Source organism: Alexandromys fortis, unplaced genomic scaffold (assembly GCF_014885135.2).
Source record: "Alexandromys fortis isolate MF-2015 unplaced genomic scaffold, M_Fortis_MF-2015_v1.1 scaffold_295, whole genome shotgun sequence".
In the NCBI taxonomy this organism is placed as follows: domain Eukaryota; kingdom Metazoa; phylum Chordata; class Mammalia; order Rodentia; family Cricetidae; genus Alexandromys; species Alexandromys fortis.
Window position 1 is genome coordinate 300,163 of NW_026068169.1, and position 19,916 is coordinate 320,078.

Sequence of the window (19,916 nt, forward strand, 5' to 3'; positions counted from 1 at the left end):
AAATGGGAGGCGGGGAGGAGGTGGAATTTTTTTTCAATAAAAAATAAATAATAAAAAAAAGAAAAAGAAAAATGAAATATATATATATTTCACACTCAGGAGACAGAGGCAGGAAGATTACAGCAATTAATGCCAGTCTGGTTAGAGCAGTAAGGCAGTTTGAATATGAAATATGCCTCACAGGTTCCTATGTTTCAACAATTGGTCTATTAATATGTGTATCACCACGAGGCTCTGGCCTACTCGTAAGGTTCCAGTGTCCTTCTCCTTTGACAGCTGGCAGTGCTTTTTGGGAGGTTGTGGGGCCTTTAGGAGGTTGAGCTTAGTTGGGTAATGGGGGGTAGGCTTTGAGGGTTTTAACTGGGTCCATTTCTGGCTTGAGTTCTCTGCTTCCCGATTCACAAAGATCAACAAACATAAAGAAAACACAGCATTCCACTGATAAGCACCAGTCCACATGCCTCCCTTGCCGTGATATACAGTATTTCTTTAAAGCATGACTTAAAATCTCTCTGTCCTGTTAGGTATTTGGCCACAGCCACAAGGAAAGCAACAAAAAACTAACCATAACAGTTGTAAAAACCAGGAACAGTTCAAGACAAGATGTAAAAGGGGACTGCTTGTTTGTTTCCCAGCCACCCAGACCCAAATAATTACACACAAACTATACTAGTTACAACGCTGTTCAGCCAATAGCCTAGGCATATTCCTAGCTAGCTCTTACATCTTAAATGAACCCATTTCTATTAATATGTGTATCTCCATGAGGCTATGGCCTACTGGTAAGCACATGGAAAGAAAGCACAGGTTAAGAACACTGTATACATTTAGCCCCTTGTTCTAGTTTCATTTCCGTTGCTGATAAAATAGCCTGACAAAAGGCCACGGTGGGGGGAAAGAGTACATTTTTGCTCATAGTTCCATCATAGCAGAGAAATCAAAATGGCAAGAACTTCAAGCAGCTAGTCACATCAATCTGAAGTCAAGAGCAGAGAGAATGCACGCATGCATGTTAGCACTTAGGGAGTGACTCTTATGCAGTCCAGGGCCCCAAACCAGGGAATGGTGCTGCCCAGTTTCCGGCTGGATCCTCCCCATGCCAATTAAGGTAACCAAGACAATTATCCACAGACATACCCATAAGTCAACGTAATCTAGACAGTTCCACATTAAGACTCTCTTCTCAGTTGATTCTAGGTTGTATTAGGTTGACATTTAAAACTAACCATCATAAAAAAAACTAACTATGATATGCTGGCTGCTGGTAGTGCAGGCCTTTAATCCCAGCACTCTGGAGGCAGAGGCAGGTGGATCTCTATGAGTTCAAAGCTAGCCTGGCCTACAAAGTGAATTCAGTTTGGATAACGAGAACTGTTACACAGAGAAACCCTGTCTCAAAAAAAGCAAAACAAACAAACACACAAAAAAAACCACCCCAAAAGCCATCACAACCTTTGTATGAAAGTGAGATTCTGGCCGGGTGGTGGTGGCGCACACCTTTAATTCCAGCAGTCAGAGGCAGAGGCAGAGGCAGAGGCAGAGGCAGAGGCAGGTAGATCTCTGTGAGTTCGAGGCCAGCCTGGTCTACAAGAGCTAGTTCCAGGACAGGCTCCAAAGCTACAGAGAAACCCTGTCTTGAAAAAAAAAAAAAAGAAGAAGAAAAAAGAAAGATTCTAAGGGTTTATTACATTGTTGGTTTGTGTTTGTTTTGAGACAGGGTTTCTCTACGTAGCCCTAGCTGTCCTGGAACTTGCTCCATAGACCAGAATGACCTCAAACTCAAGAGATTCACCTGCCTCTGCCTCCCAAGTGCTGGGATTAAAGGCGTGCAACCACCACCACCCAGCTGCACTTAGTGATCTTATCATGTCCTTTCAGAAAGGCAGGAAACAATTAGGAGGCTTCTGTGATCCATCAGTAGTTTAGGTGATGGTAAGAATTTCCCAAGACCTTGGCTTAATGAAGGCATCTTTTAGAATAACACAACACAGCCAACACACAGAACAAAAATCAGAGATCAGTTAAGTCAGCTTAAAGGGATAAATGGTTGGCTTCTTGGTCTGTAAGACTTGACTACATAAGGGCCTGACTTCCATACTGTTCATGTAAGCCCACTCTTGAGCTAAATATAACTGCTGAGTTTTGTGACCCTAAAAGACTAAGTTCAACTTCCAGCTTTATTGTTTTAAATAGAGGTGCAACACACAATACACATGTTCAACCGCAAAGATACACTGACCTGATGATAGAGTCTTGCTATTTCATTTTAAATACCTCTACTGAGGGCTGGAGAGATGGCTCAGAGGTTAAGAGCATTGCCTGTTCTTCCAAAGGTCCTGAGTTCAATTCCCAGCAACCACATGGTGGCTCACAACCATTTGTAATGGGGTCTAGTGCCCTCTTCTGGCATGCAGGCATACACACAGACAGAATATTGTATACATAATAAATAAATAAATATTAAAAAAAAATACCTCTACTGAGAGATCCTGCTTCAGAGCTGGGGATGCATATAGAGGTAAAATGCCTGCCCAGAATGTTTAAAGTCCTGGGTTTGATCCCAGACACCACACCTACAGAAAACTGTGTTTCACCAGAAGCAGGTTGTTTAATATACCAAGATTTCAGCTGCCTGAAGCGTGCTCATCTATTCCTTATTAGGCAGGCACCATAATTTATACATACATGTATGTGCTTGTTTTCTCTATTAAAATGTAATTCTTTGCGGTGTGTGGATTATGAAGTTACTTTCTATGCTTTTGGACCTAGAGTAGGCAATGTATCAGGTCTACCCCTAGAGTGATTACAGCTACCTCAAGCTACTGTCGTCTTCCAGGACTGACACATACTTACAATTCTTTCCCCACAAACACCTTCCTGCAACTGCCCATAAGGAGTGGATGAACTAACAGCAACCGTGAAGATCCAGTTGATATGAGTTATAGCGATCAAAATAATGAAATGGTAAGTGACTCATCAGTTTTGTATCAGTCCAGACCGCATGAGTTTGGATGGTGCGAATCAAATCCCTGAGAACCAACCACCTCTATTGAGAATGGTCTTGGATTTCAATGGACTTTCTTCCCCAGGATACATGGAGAGTTACATTTCAAACTATTATACCACAGATGGAATTCAAACAAGGTAAGACATATATTGTACTGTTGAGGCTGTAGCTGGCAAGGAACTAAATGGTTTATTGTGAAATAAATCAGATGACACCTCATTCTTAAGTACTGACCTGCAAAGCCCCGACTCCTTGCTTGAGGGGGAGGTGGAAATGAGCCCATAGCTCTGGAATAAAGAGAAACAGGATAGAGGGGGGGCATCATGGGAGGCACAAATGTAGGTGACGGAAGTAGAGCAGAAGGCGGTGGATGGTTCATGTTGACGCCTTCAAGGATACTCTGCCTCATCTTTTCCACCTTGCTTGCCAGGTCAGCCTTCAAATGCAGAAGAGAATTGTTAGTTTTCTGAACTCGCCCCATATTTCATGCACAGTACTGAGCACTCTAGGCACATTCTCATAACGTTTTTCCCATTGTGCTTCTAGACTCCAGCCTCAGGAGACTCATTTGGTATCAAAGTTCCCTCTCTTCACAAGATTCTACAGTAGCAGAAGATTAGTTCTGGCCATAGATAATGTGAGGAACATTATCTATGAGGATGATAACAAACAGAACAAGAAGGACATCAGGAAATGGTTGATTGCATGGCCAATGATTGCCTAGGTTATTCTTTTATAAGGGGGAGGTAACAAAATCAGGTAACAGAGAAAAGAAAAAAACAGACACATAGAGGGCCTTTTAACCTCTCCCGTATTCAACCTTTGCTCTGATGAGGGTATGTGTTGTAGACTGTTATTTTAAGGTGTGTTACATTCATTTATGCTGTGGAATATTTGTTTAATGCTGCAAATATGTGTTATGTTCTTTTATGTTACATTTGTTTGAATCTGTGAAGCTGTGTTACTTTGCCTATCTAAAACACATGTTTGATCCACAGCTAGGCAGGAGAGAGAAATAGGTGGGGCTGCCAGACAGAACAAATAGGAGAAATCTAGGCTTGAAAAAAGGGTTAGTGAGGAGCGAGAAAAGAAAGAGAGGAGGGTACCAGGGACCGGCCACCTAGCACTGCAGCCAGCCACAGAGTAAGAAGGAAAGAAAGATACAATGAATAAAGAAAGGCAAAAAGCCCAGAGCCAAAATTTAGTTAAAGAAAAATGGGATAATATAACTTAGAAAAGCTAGCTAGAAACAAGCCAAGCTAAGGCCAGGCATTCATAGGTCAGAATAAGTCTCCGTGTATTTATTTGGGAGCTGGGTGTCAGGCCCCCAAAGAGAAAAAAAAAACAAGTATAAGTATGCACATATACCTAGTCCCAGAGGTTGGTAAAATTCTGGAAAAGGTAGGCAACTCAATACTTTAGACTTTGTGGGGTGTGTCTGCCACAACTACTCTTCTGCGCCATTCTAGCACGACAGAAGTCACAGAAATGTAAAGGAATGAATGTGGCCATGTTCCGACCAAATGTTATTTACAAAGGACAGGGGCAGGAGAGGAGTACTTTGCTGACTCTGCTGCTCTAGTCCCTCAGCTTACTCCCCACTAAGCTGATAAAATACTGAGTAAGGTTTCCTTTCCCTTGCTTTTTTCTACCTTTCCCAAGGTTATATTGTAAAACCAACTCTATCATCTATTTACTGCTCTCTTCTATTTATAATCCCTCCCCCACCAAAAAAATCACTTAGAAAAGTGACTTGCAGCATTTTTAAATAAGGGAAAATGAAATTTCAAATAGTTCCAGGAAGGGCATATAGTATTTGTGGAAATTATGTGGGGAAGAAATACTCTCAGTAAGAAAAAAAAGTCATGAAAACTTTAAGATTGGGGATAAAAACAACTTTCCAATGCATGATTTTGCAATAGACATGTATTAGGTTATAGGCTTTCGGGACCTCCCTGCATGCTCCTTGCCCCCTGCATGCTTATGATTCATCCTGATGACAGATCAGGGGTGTCCACTCTACCTGGCCATCGCAGAGTTCAATCAGGGACACTCGCTCTCGGCCCGCTTTAATGAGCTTGCTCTGGAACAGCTTGCCATCAAAGTAAATCCAGGGGCAGCAGTGCTCCCAAGGGACTGGCTGGCCACATGCGTCATTAGCAAACAGAGCTGTGTCGACCCCACTCATGAACAGGGCAGCAAGCTGGATCCCTCGAGCATCCAGTTTCTCAATCTGAAACCATCACAGAGAAAAGAATTAAGAAATAGAAGGGGAAAAAAGAAATGAAAAACTTTGTCTAAAAGAATCTAAAATCTATGGCCTCATATAGTTGGTTGAAATTAAAATGCAGACACCCTAAAATATTGTATAAGCTTATCTTCAGGGCTGGAGGGATAGCTCAGAGGTCCGGAGCTCAATTTCCAGCAACCACATAGTGGCTCTAAAGTGAGATATGGTGCCCTCTTCTGGCCTGTAGGCATCCATGCAGGAAGAACACTGTATAAATAAATAAATAAATCTTTTTGAAAAGAAGATTATCTTCAGGCTATGTTTATAAGGTATATATGAGGGCCTGGTGGTGGCGGCGTGCCTTTGATCCCAGCACTCGGGAGGCAGAGGCAGGTGAATCCCTGTGAGTTCGAGGCCAGCCTGGTCTACAAGAGCTAGTTCCAGGACAACTAGGACTGTTACACAGGGAACCCCCTCAATAAGGTATATATGAAACATAAATAATGTAATAGTTAAGATTTGGGTCCTATCCTAAGATATCTTATTGTGTATATACAAACATTAAAAAGTCTACAAAAATTTCAAATTTGAAATATGCCTGATCATTTCTGTGCATTTCAGACAAGGGATACTTAACCTAGATTATCATTAGTAACATTTTTATTGTTGTTATTGTTTATTTATTATAATGTCATATTAACTCTTCCAGGTAAATTAGAACATGTTGGACTGCCAGGATGATTCAGTGGTTAAACATACTTGCTGCCAAGACTGAGTTTGATCCCCAGGACCCACATGGTAGAAGGAGAGAACTAACTTGTTCAAGCAGTTCTCTGATCTCCACACACACTTCATGGCACACATCTACCCCTCTGCACTGTACTCCCAAATAAATAAAAATAAATGTAATATAGTTATCGTTGGCCGGGCAGTGGTGATGCACACCTTTAATCCCAGCACTCGGGAGGCAGAGGCAGGCGGATCTCTGTGAGTTCGAGGCCAGCCTGGTCTACAAGAGTCAGTTCCAGGACAGGCTTCAAAGCCACAGAGAAACCCTGTCTCGAAAAACCAAAAAAATTAATTGTTTAATAATAATTTATTTAATTGTTTATCTATTTTAAATAAAATAAATATAAAAAAGTAAAAAAATCTTACTCTGGAGCTCAGGCTGGCTCACAGTCACAGTACTCCTCCTGCCTCAGTTTCCTTTCAGGAGTCATTTCAGTGCATAAGTAGCTTTTATGTCCAACCTTCCTTGAAATAATTTGAACAGTGATTCTCAACCTTCCTAGTGCTGTGACCCTTTAAAGTTCCCCATGTGGTGGTGACCTCCAACTATAAAATTATTTCACTGATACTTCATAACTGTAATTTTATTACTATTATGAATTGAAATGTAAATATCTTATATGCAGGGCATCTGATATGTGTCCCCAAAGGGGTCACAACCCACAGGTTGAGAACCTCTGGTTTAGAGGATACTAATTATGTTGCCCATCAAAGTTGAAAATTTCAAAAAGTTAAAACCAAAAGAATATTCATTGCTGATGATAGTGCAATGAAATAAATGGGAAATCATATAAATGTTGAGGAACATACATTGCAACTAAGTAATATATATCAAGAACTCTGAAGATGTTCACATTTGCCAACGCAGAGAGTCTACATTTAAGAATCAGTTCTAGCAAGGTGATGGTGCATAGATAGACTCAGGAGGCTGGGGCAGGAGGGCTGCTGCAAGTTCAAGGTCAGCCTGGGCCAAGGCCACAGATCTTATTTTAAACCAACCAACCAGCCAACCAACCAACCAACCAAACAAGAACCTCTTCTGCCACAGGGTAGAGCTCAGCTATAGTCCCAGCGAATTAAAATGCTGAGGGAATAGGATCATCTGAACCTAGGAGTTGGAGTTCAGCCTAGGTAACATAGCAAGTTCCATTTCAGAAGCAAAATGTTCCAAAATCTGAAGCAATTTTGAGTGCTGACATGATATCAAAATTGGAAGATTCGATACCTTGTCTCATGTGACAGGTTGCAGTCAAAATATAGGCACACTAAAACTGCTGTACAGGATTACAGACTATATTCTAAGGAAGTGCACAATGTCAATAAAGCTCTATGCATAAACATGCCATTATCACAGCACATATATTAAGGAAAACTGGAAATAATCTAAACAGTTAACATTATAATAATTAAATGATACATCCATATGATAAAAAAATCACTAGATTTTTAACACAAAGGAAATATGCACTTTGATAAGTTAAAAAAGAAAGTAAAATACACTTGTCTCTCAGTATTGTTGGGAGATTAGTTTCAGGACTCCTTGAAGATAATTCAATCTATGGATGCCCAAGTCCCTTATGGAAAATGGTATGTTTGTATATAGCCTACACAATCTTTCTATATGCTAAATTAGCTCTAGATTACTTTATTATGAACAGATTTCATATTGTATTGTTTAGTGAGTAATGACAAGATGTAAAGTTAAGAGGAATCATTTGGAGATTTAAAAATTTATTTTTTATTTTTTTGGTTTTTCGAGACAGGGTTTCTCTGTAGCTTTGGAGTCTGTCCTGGAACTAACTCTTGTAGACCAGGCTGTCCTTGAACTCACAGAGATCAGCCTGCCTCTGCCTCCCTGGGTGCTGGGATTAAAGATGTGCCCCCACTTCTTGGCTTATTTTTTTATTTTATGCATATGAGTGTTTTGCCTGTATGTACACATGTGTGCCACTTGTTTGAAGTACCCTTGGAAGCTAGAAAAAGTCCATGGATTCCCTAGAAATGAAATTATAGATGGTTGTGAGTTGTAAGTGTTAGGAGCCAAACCTGGATTCTCTGAAAGAGAAATAAGTGCTTAGAGTCATTTCTCCAGGCCCATTGTTTCTTTTTGGAGATAGGGTTTCTCTGTGTAACAGTCCATCTATCCTGGAACTCTGTAGACTAGGCTAGCCTCAAACTTAGAGATCTGCCTGCCTCTGCCTTCCAAGTGCTTGGATTAACGGTGTGTATGTATATTCTATGTAGAGATCAACCTGACCTTGAACTCATAGGTGACCCTCTAGCCTCTGCTGTCTAAATACTGGGATTATAGTGGTGTAGGAGGGCCTTCTGTTTATGTGTTGCTTTCATTGGTTAATCAATAAAGAAACTGCTTGGCCTGATAGGGCAAAACTTAGGTAGGTGGGGAGACAGAACTGACTTCTGGAAGGAAGAAAGCATAAAGAGAGAGAGAGCAGCCATGGAGACACCAGGTCAGACATGCTGCATCTTTCCGAGTAAGCCACGACCTCGTGGTGATATACAGATTATTAGAAATGGGTTAAATCAAGATGTGAGAGTTAGCCAATAAGAGGCTAGAGCTTAATGACCAAGCAGTGTTTCAATTAATACAGTTTCTGTGTGATTATTTCGGGTATAAGCTAGCTGGGCAGTACAAACAAGGGGCCCCGCTCCCTACCACAGATGGGCACCCATGGTGTGGGACTGTTTTGTGACTTATGCCTTCATTATAGGATTGTGCCATTATACCCAGTCAATGGGTATAATTTTGAAAAATATTTTTGATGTATAGTTGACTTGCTTTTTTTTTTAAATTTTTTTTATTTATTATGTGTACAATATTCTGTCTGTGTATCTGCCTGCAGGCCAGAAGAGGGCATCAGATCGCATTTCAGATGGTTGTGAGCCACCATGTGGTTGCTGGGAATTGAACTCAGGACCTTTGGAAGAGCAGGCAATGCTCTTAACCACTGAGCCATCTCTCCAGCCCCCTTGACTTGCTTTTTGTATGAAAAAAAAGCTGACAATTTATAAACAATATTCTAAATGGTTAGGACAAGCACACAAAAAGACTGCAAGATTTGATCATCCACACACCCCCATCCTGCAAAATCAAAGAAAGATAACATTAAAAATTGATCATCGTATGGAGCTGGAGAGATGTCTCCATAGCTAAGGGCACCTGTTGTTTTATAGAGGACCCAGATTCAATTTTCAGCACCTACAAGGTAGCTCACAATCATTTGTAACTCTGGTTCTAAGGAACTCAATGATCTCTTCTGACTTCTGTTAGCACTACACATGCACATAGTGCACAAATATTCATACAGGCAAAACATCAATACACATAAAAATAAGTAAGTTAAAACTAATTGTAGTGGCTATTTAAGGCTGGCATGTCAGAGGACTTGATAGAAAAGTTGATGTGTTTTCAAGTCCCTTTCTGGGTGTGATTTGGCATGAAGAGCTGCGCTAGGACCCAGAAATATATTTGCTATTAAAAGAATCATTCATTGTCTTAGGTTGTTGCATCTTTCCTCAGCTGACCTAACTTAAATTATGATTTTGCAAGTCTTTCTCTCCTTTTTTCTGGTGTTTGTGATTGAACCCAAAGCCTTTTGCTTATTAGCCAGGTACTCTACCACTGAGCTGCAGCCTGACTTCAAGTCTATTTAATTGTTTGGTTTGAAATCACCACATACTCCCGGCTGGTCTCAAACTCTTTACCTTCGTGCCTCAGCTTTTTTCAATGTGTGTTTTTTTGAGACAGGGTTTCTCTGTGTAACCATCCTGGCTATTCTGGCATCTGCTTTATAGGCCAGGCTGGCTTCAGACTCAGAAGTCTGCCTGCTCTGCCTCCCAAATACTGGAATTAAAGGCATATGCCACCACTGCCTGGCCCTGCTTTAAAGCATGTACTACCCTTCTTAGGTTGTCTTTCCCCATTCAGAAGGTGTCTCCCTCTTCTTCCTGCTAAACTATCTGTGCTCTGTGCTGGTTAGGTTTTTTTTTTTCTTCCCTGAGACAGGGTTTCTCTGTAGCTTTGAAGCCTGTCCTGGAACTCACTCTGTAGACCAGGCTGGCCTCAAACTCACAGAGATCTGCCTGCCTTTGCCTCCCTAAACTCTGGGATTAAAGGCGTGCGCCACCATCACCCAGCTTAGGTTTTTGTTTTGTTTTGTCAGCTTGATACACACTAGAGTCATCTGATGATGGAGGAGTTAATTTCATTGGTTAATAAAGAAACTGCCTTGGCCCATTTGATAGACCAGCCCTTAGGTGGGAGGAATAGACAGAACAGAATTCTGGGAAGAAGGGAAGTGGGTCAGACGCAATGAAGCTCTGACCCAAGATGGATGTAGGCTAGAATCTTCCTGGTAAGTCACCACCTCGTGGTGCTATACACATTAATAGAAATGGGTTAATCAAGATGTGAGAATTAGCCAGTAAGAGGCTAGAGCTAATGGGCCAAGCAGTGTTTAAAGGAATACAGCTTCTGTGTAATTATTTTGGGTAAAGCTAGCCAGGCGGCTGGGAGCTGGGCAGCAGGAACACAGCCCGCTGCTCCTTCTACAATCTGAGAAGAAGGAACTTCAATTAAGAAATTGTCTTCATCAGATTGGCCTGTAGGGGAGTCTTAGAGCATTTCATTGATGTATAAGCAAGCCATGAACGCAAGCCAGTAAGTAGCATTCCCTAGCCTCTGCTTCAGCAGCTGCCTCCAGGTTCCTGCCTTGAGTTCCACCCTGGCTTCCCTCAGTGATATATTATAAGTATAAGCTGAAATAAATCCTTTCCTGCCCCAAGTTGGCATCGATCACTTATCACAATGCATATATTTTGTAAACTAGGATACTCCCCTTCCTACTCAGCTAGAGGAGAAGCTGGAACTATAATAGGTGCATGCTACCATATCTGGTTTAATTTCATAAGTCTTATTGGATTTGATCAACTTTATCCTAAGCCTGGGGTACTGGAGTGATTAAAAGGGAGAAAACAAGTTGAACATCAAATCATCTCTCAGTGTGCATACAATGTGACCAACTCTTTAGGCTCCTGCTACCCTGACTTCATGGCCATAACAAACTGTATCCTCAAACTGAGCTAAAACAAATGTTTCCCTCAATAAGTTGACTGTCATACCAGTGAGAAAAGTAATAAATACAGCCTCAAAGAAACATAGCTACTAAAACCAGCGGAATGGTGTCTTGCATTAATAACTAGTATTTATGTTGTATAGTTTATCTATTTATAGATTTATTTTCTTAAATTATTATGTTATTTTATTACTTTAAAAAATACCAATCCAATTTACCACTTCTTCCAAGAAACCAGGCTTTATAAATTTATTTTATGCTCTATCTGCATGTACTACTTTATGCCAGAAGAGGGCAGCAGATCCCACTAGAGATGTGGTGAGCCACTATGTGGTTGCAGGGAATTAAATTCAGGACCTCTAGAAGAGCAGCCAGTGCTCCTAATGTCTGAGCCATCTCTCCAGCACTGGAGCATGGAATATTTAAAATATACAAATATACAAGAGACTGTTCTGTTTTACATACATTCTTTTACACATTATCCTTACAGTTCCATGAGTTAAAAAAAAAAAAAAGAGAAGGTCAGAAACTTAAGTAACCTAGACAGGAGGTACTAATGCTAAGACTGAAGTACAAGGCAACCTATATTGGGTCAACCTACTATCTTCTATTGCTTTCAGTTCTTGGTACTGGGGAGGCGCCAGTAATGAGATGGTTCAGTAGGTAGAGGAACTTGAACACAAGACTGATCACATGAATTTGATCCCTGGATCTTTCAAGGTGGCAGGAGAGGACTGAGTACTGAGAGCTGTCATGTGACCCCTACGTGTATACTGTAGTATATGCATGCCTATACTCACACACTAAATAAACAAATAAGTACAAATTAAGTAGTAGGAAGTAGACATTTACTCAATGACATTAAGGTAAGTCCCTGCAACATACCTTCTAAGTGACAGAAACCTTACCATGGTTTCCAAACCCTGCAAAATCTCTATCTTTTCTGTGTCATCATTATAGGTGGGGTAATATAGCAGCATCTCCTGGTTTCATTAATAGAAGTATCTATTTGGCTAAGGGAAATATAACATTTACCTATAGAATTATTCTTTTCCTAGCTCCAAAAGAAAAGATGTAAAGTTGAAGATTGAACTTTTGAAAGAAAAGGCACACACCTATAATCTCAGCACTTGGGAAGTACAAGCAAAAGGATCAGGAGTGTAAGGTCATAAGGTCATTTTAACTTACATAGAGAGTTTAGGCCCACCCTGAGACCCTGTTTTAAAAAAGAAAGAAAGAAAAACCTAAACATCAGAAAAAATTAAATGAAGGTGGAATAAATCACCTTGAGTTCTTGAAGCTGTTCTGGTTCATAAAGCTGGGTAGACACAGCCTGTGCAAGGAAGGTGTCAAGTTCATGGCGATGCAGGATTCGGCCACCAGGCCACTGAACCATGTATCTAGACACAAAAACATCATTATTTGATCACAATTGCCATTTATGTCACATACACTTATTAAGAACCTAAAATGGTGGCAAGCATTTTAGCTCACACCCGCAATCCTATTATTTAGGAGAAAAAGGCAGAAGGCTAGAGTTCCAGGATAGCCTAGGCTTCATAGCAGGACACTATCAAAACAACACCACCAAGGACTGGAGATGTAGCTCAGTAATAAAGAGCTTGCCTGGTATGCACAAGGCTCTGGAATCAATTCCCCAAACTATAAAACAAACACACAAACATGCACACACAAAAAACCCCACAAACCTATCAGGAACCCAACTCTGGGCTAATTTATAATTATAATTATTTCAATCTGAGTGGTAGAGGAGATAGGCATGAACAGCACTGACAGCACAGTGTGTTACAAAAAAAAAAAACTACACAGGGTTCTATGAGAACACAGAAGAGTCCCGGTGGTCAAAGAAGTCACCCTGAAAAACTCAGTAGGAGCAGAGTTTCAAGAGAATTGTCTAGTTATCGAGACACAAGCTAGGAATAGGATGCTCGAAGATCTTCTAGCAAAGTGTATTATGGAGGCATGATTTGGCAAGATGCTCCTGGCTTGATATTGCTGAATGATAGTGGGTAAAATTATAAAGTAGGCCACATCAGAGTCTCCAAATAAGATTATAAAATGCGCATTTTTTGTCCCCAAATTGTAGGAAGACATTTAAGGATTGTTAGTAGGAGAGTGATGATGACATGCATAGCAGGTGAGAGGTGACTGAAGGGACTAAACAATGTATCAATGGAAATGAAGTTGTTTGGGGATGAAGCTAAGCACTATCAGTGTATAACTCCACAAGGTCTGGTCATAGGAATTTTTTGTCACAGTGCTAGGGATGAAATCCAGGACTACATGTATGTTAGGCAAATGCTTTGGTTACTTTCAACCCTTGGCCACAGACTTACGAACTCTGGCTTGTGAAGATAACTGGATGTCATGGTACCATTTTTAAAGCTAGGATCTGTAGGGCGGGGTGGTGGTGGTGCACACCTTTAATCCCAGTATTCAGGGTGCAGAGGCAGGTGGATTTTTGAGCTGGAGGCCAGGCCAGATTACAATGCAAGCTCCAGGACAGCCAGGGCTACCTGGAGAAACCTGGTCTCGATAAAACCAAAGTAATAAATAAATAGGAAATCTACAAATTAGGTACCTATTCATGAGTGTTTAAACTGATTGTCCACAAACTGAATGTGTCTTATAGATAACAGTGTCTTATAGATACTGAGAATGTAGAGATAAAACAGACCTGCAAATATATCTGTATAATACGTACTTAGTTCCATGAAGGCCCACATGACAATGAACAAGCGTAACTTCTAAAGTAGTGCAAGACTTTGGAAACTTGCTTTAAAGCCAGGGGTGGCTGGAACAACACATGGGATGTATTCCTGGGGACTCTAGTCCAATTACTACAGCCACAATCTGGCATGGAATCTAGAAACCTCTCTGAGCTACCGTCCTATAGGGAAAAAAAAAACAAATCAAAATGAACAAACAGTATAAACATCCTGACCAACAATATTTTTTCTTCAAGCTCACAATAGTATTCCTTTGAATTTCACAATGATTCTGGAGTGGCAGGAAAGACAACAAATCCTGTGACTTCGTTTAGCAACTCAGGATATGTAGGCGGGGACTCTACACCCCACAAACTTCCCTTTGCCTAGAGCACTTCCTACCCTCTTTCCTGCTCACGCTTTGTTCACTTCGGAAATTGTATTCATACTTTATAACCTATTTTATACTTTCTGATACTATATAATTTACCACATAATTCATAGCTTGTACCTTTCATAGTGTTCTTTTTACTAATAATTTTTGTCTTGAAGGCTATTTTTAGAATTTCTTGATTTCGCTTTATTTAAGCTTCTATTTTTAAGCCTTTTATTCTACTTTGTTGGCAAATGAAAAGAAAAAAGGAAGAAAAGGAACAACAAGTTCATTTATACTGGGAGATTTCAAATGTTACCATCAAGCTATGACGTGGAAAGTATAAATAAAAGACATTTAAAATTACAGACTGTGTGATTAGCAGAATGAGGTTCAAGTGCTTTACTGATTTTCTAAAAGACAATTTATTTAAGTGCCTATGTGAGTTACCAGGAGGTCTAGGGCCTTGTGTGCTCTTGATGATCTTGTTTTATAATTCTTCAATTATTATGAACGTTAGGTGCTTGGCATAGAGTGGGCATTCACAAACATTTATTGGAAGAATAATGTATCAACAGGTCATGCTAAAACAAATGACAAACAAAAAGCAAAACAATCAACAACAAATCCTTAACCAAAAGAAAGCATCCAAAGTAGAATTCTTTGAATTACATACATCTTGAACTTTAGAAAAGAAAAATGACCTGAAGGAGTCAAATGTGAGAGGGGCGAGCTCATAGAAAGGGCGTGATCCTGCAGATTGTTCTCAGTGCTGACTAAATGCACCTGGAGAATCACAGAGGCCTCCACAGAGGAAGAATTAACTTCCTTTATTAGAGATTAGAGCTTTTGCTTGGTTGACTCATACTGCGGTGCTAATCTCAAATCTCTCTCTAGCCTTAGTATAAAGTACAGCATCATAGGTGCTCAATAAATATTTGCTGGACAAATAAATCACTGTCAGCATAGGCTAACCTTCATTTTTGAATCACTGTTCCTATTCAACTAGTGTTGAATAAATTAAGAGATACAGTGTAGGGACTAATAAATCAATGGAGTGCAAGGATCAGAAACAGGATAGCAGAAAATAATAATTATTATTTATTAAATTTACCAATATTTAAGGTTGTTCATCATGTGCTATTTTCCAAACCTTATGATTCCACTGAAGATTTTCTCTGGCAAAACCGTATTTTGGAGGTTAGAGAGTTGGCTCAGTGGTAAAGAGCCCTTATTGCTCTTGTGGAGGACTTGGTTTGGTTCTCAGCACCCACGTGGTGGCTAACAACCATCTGTACTTCCAGTTGCAAATGATTCAGTGCCTTCTTTTGACCTTTGTGGGCACTGCATGCATGTAGTGAACAGACATAAATGCAGGCAAAAATACTCATACACAGAAAACAAAATAAAAATAGATAAAATAAAAAATAAAGCCTATATCATGATTTTATTTCCCAAGGAACTTTTTGGTTTTCAGTGACAAGACAGCATCTTTACTATAATATAACTATACATAATGCACACCGGTATTATATATTCTACTATAGTTTATATAGTAAACTATAATTTATTCATATATAGTAAATTCCTGTGACATTATAGACACATTGCTAGGACCTTCATTTGTATAGAATATAGTGACAAATACATACTTTGGAAGCTCACATGCATGTAAAAGCACTCAGCATTAGTACATAGCACAGTTCTTTTTATTGATGAAACTTTTTTAAGATTCTAAATTCTCAAACATATATACAAATATTTCTTACTAGCCTATTAATTTTATGTTTATTTGCCAAGTCAATAACATACTAACTTAAATAATTGATAGTCCTTTCTTTTACATCACTTCTACTTTTTGTTGAGACAGGGTTTCTCTGAGTATCCCTGGCTGTCCTAGATCTCAAACTGTAGATGGGACTAATCTCAAACTTGAAGATTGGCCTGCCTGTGCCTCCCGGTTGCTGGGACTAAAGCTATGTGCCATCATTGCTGGCACATCACTTCTACTTTTAATTTTAAGAAACATGAACAAATTTGTTCTGATTCCAAACTTTCAAGTTCAGTCTGATTCAGAAAAATGTAAAAAGTTGGGACCAACTGAGTTGGTAGAACACTGGGGAGAATGACATTCTTTTGAGAGAGGATTTCTCTGTGTAGCCCTGGCTGTCCTGGAACTCACTATGTAGACCAGGCTGGATCAAACTCACAGAGATCTGCCTGCCTCTACCTCCTGGGTGCTGGGATTAAAGGTGTGCAGCACCACCACACAGCAAGAATGCCATCTTTATAATTAATTTTTATAGTCCACAAATTTTCCATCTACTTATGACTCTTCAGCTTTTTTCATGAACATTTAGCATAATAATTATTTGAAGTGCTGGAGGTTGAACCCAGGTCCTCGCATGCATACATTCTTTAATTGACCAGCCCCTCAATATAATGGTTTTAAGGTTGGTTCATGACGTGGCCTCTTATAAGTAGTTTGACTTAATTGCTACATAATTTTTATTGATGGACATACCTCAGTACGTTTATCCACTTACCAGTTGATAGATTATTAGGTTCTTTGAGCTTTTTGGCTATTATGATTAATACTTCCATTAATATTCAAGTCTTTCTGTGGGCATATCTTTTCAGTGCTCTTGGAGTGATAGCTAGGAGTGAAATGAATGAGTCATCTGATATATACATGTTTAATCTTTTGAGAAAATAATAAATTTGGGGCTGAAGAGATGGCTCAGTGGTTAAGAATGTTTGTGGCTCTTCCAGAGGACCCAAGTTCAGTTCCTAGCACCTACATCAGGTAGCTCACAACCACCTGTAACTCCAGCTCCAGGAGATGATGCCCTCTTCTGGCCTCCACCACAGGATCTGTAAACACATGACATATACTCATACAGACAGACAAAGACACACACATACACACACTTTTGAAAAAAATTCTTAAGAGAATGGAAACCAGATGGAAATGTACCTTACTGGTAAAGCATTTCCTACTGTGTGCAAAGCCGTGTTTTTTTTTATTTGTTTCTCTGATTTGTTTTAAACCTTTCATTTAAAATAAGAATATGGCAAAGTAGCCTCCAAAGTTGTATACCTCCTGTAGTTTTTTCAACATTTTGAAATATTTGTTATGGTCTTTTAAATTATAAACATTCTGACTGAATGAAGTAGGATCTATTATTATCACTTTTCTTCAACAAGCTGCTTGGAGTCCTCAGAGTACTAAAGCAAGAGACAGAAACAAAAGAACTATAAATATAGAAGGGAAAGTCAAGTTGTCCCTGTTTTCAAGGGTATGATTCATACTTGAAACATTCTAGAGAATCATCAGATCTGATAAACAATTTTAGCCAAGTGACAGAATATGAAAACCAGCGTTTAAAAATCAGATTTCCTATATACTGATGCAAAATTAACTTGTAGAGAAAAAAATAAAACATAATTTAGCTTAAAATAACCTCAAAAACAAAACAAAACCACACCTAATAATGAATCTAACTGATCAGTGGTACACAAATTTCCTAATGCTGAGACCCATTAATTCGTTTTCTCATATTGTGGTGACCCCAACCATGAAATTATCTTTAATGCTACTTCATAACTGTAATTTAGCTGTTATAAATCATAATGAAAATATGTGATATGCAGGATATCTAATATGCGATCCCCACAGGGGTCACGACTCATAGGTTGAGAAGACTGGAATAGATGAAAGGACCTTATGATGGTAATTATAACACCCCAAAGAAAGATGACAAAAGATGTCTTCCCTGTTCATGTATGAGGTAATTGTTCAGGTTACCATACTCATGAAATTCATCTACATATTCAATGCAATCCCCCATCAAAATACCAAAACTTCTATTTACAGAATTAGAAAATAATCCTCAAAATCATATGGAAACAGAAATGACCCCAAATAGAAAAAGTACTTCTAATGTTATCATAACACCCAAATTCAAATTATACTACAGAGCCGTAGTTAATAACCAAAGCCATAGTACTGGCACAAAACAGGCATGTATAGCAAAAGGGTGGAACTAGAGAATCATATGCGTACTTCAAATTGTCAGAAGTTTGAAATCTTGGCGAGGTGATAAGAACATTACACTGGAAGCCAGAGTCATTTTAACAAATGGTACTTAGAAAACTAAGTAACCCCATATAGAAGCATGAAACTGGCTCACTCTTATTCTATATAAAACTTTAATCAAGATGTCTTAACATAAAACTGAAACTTCTAAACGGCATGTAGAAAACAGGAGAAACACTTCAAGATGCTGGCACAGGGGACAATTTTCTGAATAGGAAGCCGACAGCCCAGTGAAACAGCAGTACAGATGATAGGAACGCATCAAAGCAAAGGAGAGGAGACAATGTGCATGTTCACATTCGCAGCAACTATGTCCACAGGTCAAGTTCTGGAGTCAGTTTAGGTACCAACCAATGTGCTATTTATACAGTGTAGTAGGATTGCCCGGAAGAATAAAATTCTGTCATTGCAGGAAAATTGACGAACAGGAGGTTATAATATTAATTTGTTTGGGTCTGGTATTTACTTTATGGGTAGATTTTAATTAGTACTTTGAGTCCTTGCTATATATTTGCTCAGAATTTACATTTTTTCTTGGATTAAATTATTTGTCAATTTTATCTCTCACTTAATTTGTTGGCATATTATTCCCATACTTTATCATTCTTAATTTTAGTTATTTGATACTTTCCTTTTTGTTTCTTGATCAACAGTTATTTTTTATTTTTTGTGTTTTTAGTCAGGGCAGGGGGATCACAAAAGAGAGTATTGGGAATATGACCAAAATACAGTATGCATGAAAATAACAATGAGACCCCTTATGTAAATTAATATATCCTACTAAAATACCCGAACCAAATTGTGTAACATTTAATGTTATTCTTTTTGTATCCTTATTTCATTTATAGCTAATACAGACTTCCCGTTTCCTTCTTTCTGACTTTGGCTTTGGGAGATTCAGGACCTTACACATATCAGGTAACTGCATTAGTGCTGAATTCTACCCTTGCTCCACGGCTTCTGATGGATGGATGGGTGGATGTCAGTTACCTACCAAGTTCAGGTTGCTCTCCTTCCTTAGCTGCCCACACAGCCAGGACTAGCAATGTGCTGAGTTTCAATTTTTTTTTTTTTTTGGTTTTTCGAGACAGGGTTTCTCTGTAGCTATGGGCTCTGTCCTGGAACTAGCTCTTGTAGACCAGGCTGGCTTCGAACTCACAGAGATCTGACTGCCTCTGCCTCCTGAGTGCTGGGTTCAAAGGCGTGAACCACCACCTGCTTTAAATTTTACTTTTGTTTACATGTGTGTGTCTATCTGTGTGAGTGTGTGCCACATGGGTGCGGATGCCCTGAGAGGTCAGAAGAGGGTGTTGGATCCCCTGGAACTGAAGTTACAGGTGGACGTAAGACTAAACTCAAGATTCTCTGCAAGAACAGCCAGTGCTCTTAATTGCTAAGCCATCTCTCCAAACCCATGCCTACTTAATATCCACTTGTATTCTGAGCTGCCCTGTGGGTCCTGGAACTCAAACTTGACTTCTCTAGAAATGCTGCTAGTTAACTTAACTGCTCAATCATCTCTCCAGTCCTCACTTGTGCTGTGTAATCCAAAGTGTGCCTCCTCTAAGCAGCATATACTTGCACCTTGTTTCC

At 39.5% G+C, this 19,916-nt stretch overlaps 1 protein-coding gene across 9 annotated transcripts in view; it reads right to left on the bottom strand.

Annotated features, from left to right (window-relative positions):
- The window catches only part of Fam120c (family with sequence similarity 120 member C), a 127,046-nt gene that overhangs the window by 12,012 nt on the left and 95,118 nt on the right, over window positions 1–19,916 (bottom strand). For 5 of the 9 annotated variants that reach the window (XR_007589529.1, XM_050128320.1, XM_050128322.1 and 2 more), the window contains exons 11-13: window positions 12,408–12,522; window positions 5,031–5,240; window positions 3,242–3,443 (exon numbers count right to left, since the gene is read on the bottom strand). Coding sequence is in view for 7 of the 9 variants with exons in the window: in XM_050128320.1 (XP_049984277.1) it covers window positions 3,242–3,443; window positions 5,031–5,240; window positions 12,408–12,522 (527 nt within the window). In the remaining 2 variants the exon portion in view is untranslated. The other 4 variants (XR_007589530.1, XM_050128326.1, XM_050128323.1 and 1 more) reach the window with 4 other exon arrangements.